Genomic DNA, 6680 nt, shown 5'->3' with positions numbered 1-6680 from the left:
TCCTTTTGCATAATTGCTATGGGAAGTTCAGCAGCTTTGAACGATGCTCCGTGCTCTGCAGGGAAGGGCTGCCCTGGGGCTCTTGATTCCCGGGCATTTTCTCTTCCATTTGACCCATCCTGGCTGAAGTGCTCCTTCCCTTCCATGACACATTCTGGACACTTACCAGCAGCACCTGCTTCTCCCTTTCTGCCTCTGCTTTACATGCCAAAATGCTTCCTCTCTCATCCCTCAGACTCTCCAGGCGACGCTGCAGCAGATCCTGGAGAGAGAAGAGCAGTTCCCTTTCAGTTTAGAGAAGCAGAAAAAGGTATTGAAAGGGATGTTCATGATTGCTTCCCTTTTGCATCTTGGTGGGGAAAGGGGGCTCTCAGGTGCCTTCTTGATCCCAGGATGATCTAGAAATGAGCTGCAACATGTGCTGGGCAGGCTGCATTTGAGGTGCTCTGAGACGCGATGAAGTGACGGTGCCATCCCACAATGACCGGTCAAAACACCATTGAACTGACTGCCTTTCTAGAGTTCTTCAACTTTGAAAATGAAAAGTTTTTTTTTCTGCTGTTATTTCCTGTAAGATTCAAAACACTGTTAGACAGGATTCGGGTGGATACAAGCCATTTATTCCATACAAAAAGTGTTTGCAAAGGCTGACACAATGTCTCAGTAGCCTGAGAAACAAAGAGTGGTCTTTCACAGTTTACAAGAGATTTTATACAGCCGCGGCTCAACTCTACTCTCCTTTTGGCATTGGCTGGCTACTCTCGAGCGTACAATCTTCTGGTGTGCCTTATATGGTAGAACTCTAGTAACTACAATTTTATTGGTCTTTTCCCATGTCTATCAACAGTTTAAAGTTCCTCCCAAAGTTGTTAGCTCATTTGTTCCTTTGAAAGAATCTGTGTAAGTTCCTCATTCTTTCCCTTATCTCCTAGGACAGACAGATTACATTTCACCCAAGCTCTGCGCAATTTACATTTTACAAAGATACTATTTACATGTAAGAAGATATTGTTTGTACTTTTACAATGCCGCCACAGGCGCGCCTAGTCACCTCCTTCCTCCTCCATCACATTCCTGTGAGGAAGAACGGGCCTCCGTTCACATTCTAAAAGATACAGATTTTACACTTCCCACATTCCTTAAGAGGGGAACTGGCAAGGAAGCATCCTGAAAGAGCAAGTGTTGAAAGGACAAGCAAGGCTGAGTGCAAGATGCTTCTGGCCACCCCAGAAGTGATCAGTGCCGCTCTCATCCCCGGGCAGGAATGGTGGACAGGGCTCCATCTCTGTGGAGGAAGCAGCCTGGAAGGAGATGGCCCCTGCAGGGGGCATTCCTGCTTTTCCTGTAGGAATTCTTCCCTTCATCCTAAGATGCTAAGATGGAATTGCTCTGGGGCTGGGCATGGCCTGTGCAGATCTTCGAGCAGACATTACAGGCTGCTGGGAGAGGTTTCAGAAGCAAGCTCTTACAAGCCCAGAGAGTTCAGAGTCTCCCTTGCCTTTCTCCCCGCAGCCCCACACAAACGATCTGAACATGCACAGGCTGTGTGAAGGCAAACGTGCTTACGTCCCAGCCAGAACATAGCATGGAGAGTGGCCCAATGGTGCACGGCCTCCCTGCATGCCATTTAGCCATATATTCTTTTGTTTTACTTTCCAGTGCAACTGTGCCCATGTACAATTTCATTTGCCAGAATCCTCTCTTTGAAACAAGCCTACTTTGAAACAAGTAGGGATTGAAGCGCTCAGAAATGCACGCAGAGTGCAGCCAGTGCCTTGAGGAACTGCAAGGACAAGAAAAAGGGAGGGGGAGCAGCTGGAGCTCTGAAGTCCTCACAAATATTCCAGGAGTCAAGGACCTCCAGCATCTTTGATCACCCCCTTCAGTGCCGGCCTCTCATTGGTTCTGCACCCAGAGACCAGCTGGGCAGGACACATGCCTGCACACAAGCACACACACACGCAGGCACACACTCCTGTGGGAGTGTGGCCCCTTCTTTTAATGCAATTCAGTACTTCATTTAGCAATATTGTTCATTAATGGTTGAACCTTTATGTCTTGGCCACATGCAGTTGGACTCTAGCATAGCCTTTGTGCAGATAAAAGAGAGGTTCGGGGTCACACAAAGGGCAGGCAGGAGGAGTCTTAAAGGGCCCTGCTCCGTATTGCAGCTCCAGTGCGAATTGTGGTAAACTCAGAGGGTTGGAAGGTGTTATGTCAGGATCCTGGGGAGTCAGAGGAGAAGAGGGACTGATTCCTGGGGCCACATTTGGCCTGGCAGTGTCTGAAGCCGCATTCCCCTCCCCGCTCTAGGGCCCCTTCATCACATCCTGCCACCTGCCTCTTTCTTCTCCCCCTCCTTAGAACAAGCACAAACCATGGGACCTTCCCTGCCAGGGCAGCTCTGCCACTCTCTGCATCATTTCAATGGCCTTTCTTGGCTCTGTGCAACCTAGACCTGGTGCAGGGAGCAGCTGGAGAACAACCTAAACAACCCCTCACCCTTCAATACTAAGTCTTCTGGGACTTCCTCCGGATTCTTTCCCCCCACTTTTGAGAAACTGAGGAGTTTTGGGATACACCAAAGCACTGTCTGATGGATTAGGGCACGGTTGACTGACTGAAAGCAAAGGCTAACCGTTAGTGGGAATCATCGGGATGGCGGCCAGGGACAAGCAGGGTCCCCCAGGGCTCTGTCCTGGGGCTGATCCTGTTCAATCTTTTCATTAATGACATGGAAAAAGGGGGGAACAGTCTGCTGATCAAATTTGCAGACAACACTAAAACTGGAGCAGGGGCCACAACTGAGGAGCAGGTACTCCAGATCCAAAAGGATCTGGACAGACTATGGAAGTGGGCAGGAGACAACAGGAAGGCAAAAGTGCAAGGTCTTGCACTTGGGCCCTAGGAATAGGTGTCATAAATACAGGTATGTGAGGGGATGTCACACGGAGGTGGGTAGAGACCTGTTTTCCCCTGCAGAGGAAGGCAGGACATGCTCCAACTCACGCAACCAAAATTCAGTTTGGATGCTTCCTGACAGTCAGGACCCCAAGGGTATGGAATGGGCTTCCATGGGAGGTGGTTGAGGCCCCATCGGTGAGGGTGTTCAAAGATAGGCTAGACGTGCACATGGTAGGCATGTTGAGAGTGGAGCCGGATGGAGCCAGGGGTCAGACTAGATGGCCCAGGAGACCCCTTCTGACTCGCTCTGTTTCTATGTTTGCTTGCTTTTTTTTAGCAGAACATTAATATGAACAGTTGAGATACAATATATATCAAATTATATCAATAATATTAGCATCTACAACCCAACTGATAACCAAAAAAATAAACCAATAATCATTGTGTGCCCGCTCCCCAGGCGCCCAGTTTATATTTCCATTTCACTTCATATAACAATTAACAATATATAATATACTTTAGATATACCCATATCCCACCTCCAGTTGCCTTTTACATAAGAAAAGAACACACATATTGACAGCAATCCTGCCTGGCCCTTCCCAGGGACCTGGTTCCTGGGCAATCCAGAAAGGCAAGAAACCAGTGGATCACGGAGCATCATTCCTTTCCCATTGGCGGGTCGTCGCAGAGGCCATGCTCAGAGGGGCCCACAGGATCTCCTACCTGGTACTCCTGGGACGCCTCCTCCAGGGGAACCACCTTGTGACCTTCATGCTCCTTCGCTTTGTCACACACCAGGCAGATGGGGGCTTTGTGGTCCTTGCAGAAGAGTTTCAGGGGCTCCTGGTGCTTCTCACAGAGTTGCACCTTCCCTTCAGCCCCTTTGACAGCCTGCTCCCTTAATTTTCTGGCGATTTCCACAATCCTGGCCAGGTGCCGATTGGGCTGGAGGTTGCTGTTCTGGAAGGTCCCCCTGCAGTGGGGGCAGGAGGCCTCTGTGTCTGATTCCCCCCCGCTCTGGCTCAGGCAGGCTCGGCAGAAATTGTGCCCACATTCTGTAATGATCACGGGATCCCTGAAATAATCCAGGCAGATGGGGCAAGTGGATTCCTCGCAGAGAGCCCGGACGGTGCTCTCGGGGGTGTCAGCCATGGCTTCTGCACACAGCGGTTTCACTTTCCACAGATCAGAAAGTGGGAGTTTCCTTCCTGTAAATGCGAGCCCGGCCCATCCTCACTCTGAGGCCCGAGCCACACATGTGACTCTGCCCAGGTTTACTTTCCAGCACCGCACAGTCACTTCCTGCCACATGCAGCTCATCAACTCATTGTTCTTTGTTAGTCAGAATCAAGTAAAAGGTTGTTTTATTTATGTTATTGAAAAGGTGTCTGTACTGGATATTTTTATACCCTGTCTGTTATATGCAAAGTTTGGGGAGGGGGGATCAGCTGGGCACTTTGCTGGAGGCGCATGAGAGTGAAGCCACGGGGCTGGATGGATTGAGACAGCACAACAGGAAAGGGGGAACCTTCAGGACAACGTGGGCTTTGCCTGGCCTTTCTGTCCAGAGGATGGAACAGAAGCCAGTGGCCCTCAGGCTGGGAGCAGTCAATATCCCTCCCAGTCCCAGGAGGGAGGTGCCAACGGGGGCAGCAGCTCAGCACCACTGCACTAACGCAGTGTTTTATGTTTTATATTATATATTTGTATTTTAATGTATATATTTTAAAATGTTATTTTAATTTATTGTTGTAAGCCGCCCCGAGGCTTCGGCGAATGGGGCGACATAAAAATGTTTCAATAACTAACTAAATAAATAAATAATAAATAAAATAATAAATAACGCCCCATCCCAGCAGGGAGATGCTGAAGGTGGAGCAGCGAGGAGGATTCCCAAAACCCAGTGAGGGCTGCTTAACCTGCAGGCTGGATTCTGCAAGGTAGAGGCGCTTGAGATACAGTGGTACCTTGGCTAACAAACTTAATCTGTTCCAGGACTCTAGTTGTGACCCAAATTGGTCGTGAGGCAAGTCAAATTTCCACATAAGGGTCAATGTAAATAAGGTTTATCCGTACTGCAACTATTTTTTTAACTCACAAAAATATGCAGGAAAGTGACGCAGAACAACAAAGATTGTGATAGTGTGGGTGGGTGCAGGGAGGTGGGCGCACTGGGGGGGGAGGGAAGTGGGCACGGGTGTGCTGGGGGGAGGCAGGTGCCTGCGCGCTTGGTCAGGGAGCCGGGCACAATCACAGCCATTTCCCCCTCCCAGCACGACCATGATCGCGCCTGTGCAGGGAAGGCGGGTGTGCTTGCAGTCGTCATCCGATGCAAAGTTTGTGACCTGCGGTAAAATTTTTATGAAATTTTTACTCGCGACCTGATTTGGTCTTGAACTAAAGCGTTCGTGAACTGAGGTATCACTGTACTTTGCCAATGTATTCTGGCTCCAGGAGTGCAGCAAAGCGAATCAGAAGAGGATCGTCCATGCTTCACGCACTCCAGAATGGCCTTTGCCGAAGTCACCAGTTCCAACCGAGATGGCAGCTGAGAGTTTAGAAGACTGGAAGACAGAGGGGCAGCAAGGGAGGAAGCAGAAAAGGTCCTCCAGAGCAGGGATGGGTCACTGGAGGCCGAGGCCAAGATCGTCCGCACTCTGTCCTTGCTGCTATATACAGACTTCTTCTGCAAACCCAGGAGTTGCCAAGACAGAATAACCTCCTTGAAGCTCAGCAGGTTGCCCTTTCCTCATGGAATCCTTCCAGTTTCGAGTCTTTCTGAACTAGGGGTGAGGATGATGGGGAGAGGATCCCCCTATTAAGCGGACTGAGTGGATTTGGGAACACCCTGCAGGGCAGAGTTCTGACAGCCAGAGTGCGCTCTTTCCAACAGGGACACAGAGCAGCAACCGGGCAAGTGGTCCCTGGATCATGCAATATGCAGGAGGGGATGCTTGAAAGAGGATGGTCACTGGTCCTGGGCCATCATCCACATCCCCTTTTCCTTCCCTCCTCCTGGCTGGGTCAGGCTGTGGGAAACGAGCACAGAACCTGCCCGGGTATTCTTCCAACCAAAACCGTTTGGATCTGCCTCACTCTCGTTTGGACCTCCTGTGCTGCCTCCGATGGTCTTCATTTCCACTGTGCAACATGCTGTCTGGAAGGCTGCGGATCACCCTGAGCTCTCCTTCCTCAGCGGAAAGGGCCCGCTTTCCCCGCGGATAAAGAAACAGGGAAGGTTCTGCTTAGCCTGCCCGGCAAGAGTCTGTCCTCCAGTGATTTAAGGTCCCAGAGGGGGGCCTCCCTCCCTCACTACTTTGGTTGCAGATCTCCTATAGAAATGCAGTGGTTCCTTCATGCGGTGTGGCAACAGGGAAGCTGTGTGGAGTAGTGGTCGGAGTCATGGGTGCAAGAGATCCAATTCTAGCCCACACTTGGTCATGAAGCTCGTTGGGCCAATCACTGCCTCTCCTACCTCACAGGGTTGTTGTCCCATCTCACTCACCAGGGCTACCGTGGGGCTGGCCGTGCCCTCCCTGCCGGTTCCCCACCTCTTGCTCAGGCAAGAAGGAAGAGGCAGCTCAGTGGGAACCGGTGGGCGCCGGGCAGGCCTGAAAACCGTCCTCCTCCTTCCTCTGCCCTGTTCTTGCTGGGAAGGGAAATGCTGGTCTGGCTTGGGCTGGAGTTTTCCTCAGCCAGTCTGTGCTGGTGTGTGTGCGTGTGTGGGGGGGGGGGGTTTGGGTGTGGGGTGGGTTCATTGCCTTTTCTCATTT

At 50.9% G+C, this 6680-nt stretch overlaps 1 protein-coding gene across 1 annotated transcript in view; it reads right to left on the bottom strand.

The window, feature by feature from the left end:
• Positions 1 to 4119, bottom strand: part of LOC123030279 (E3 ubiquitin-protein ligase TRIM39-like) — a 23003-nt gene extending 18884 nt beyond the window's left edge. The window contains exon 1 of the mRNA XM_044444081.1: positions 3631 to 4119. Coding sequence (XP_044300016.1) covers positions 3631 to 4059 — 429 coding nt within the window. The 5' untranslated portion in view covers positions 4060 to 4119. The remainder of the gene's footprint in view (positions 1 to 3630) is intronic.
• Positions 4120 to 6680: the final 2561 nt, after the last annotated feature.

This window comes from Varanus komodoensis, unplaced genomic scaffold (genome assembly GCF_004798865.1).
Source record: "Varanus komodoensis strain SLA01 unplaced genomic scaffold, ASM479886v1 scaffold431, whole genome shotgun sequence".
Classification (NCBI taxonomy): domain Eukaryota; kingdom Metazoa; phylum Chordata; class Lepidosauria; order Squamata; family Varanidae; genus Varanus; species Varanus komodoensis.
This window is presented reverse-complemented; position numbering and strand designations above follow the sequence as displayed.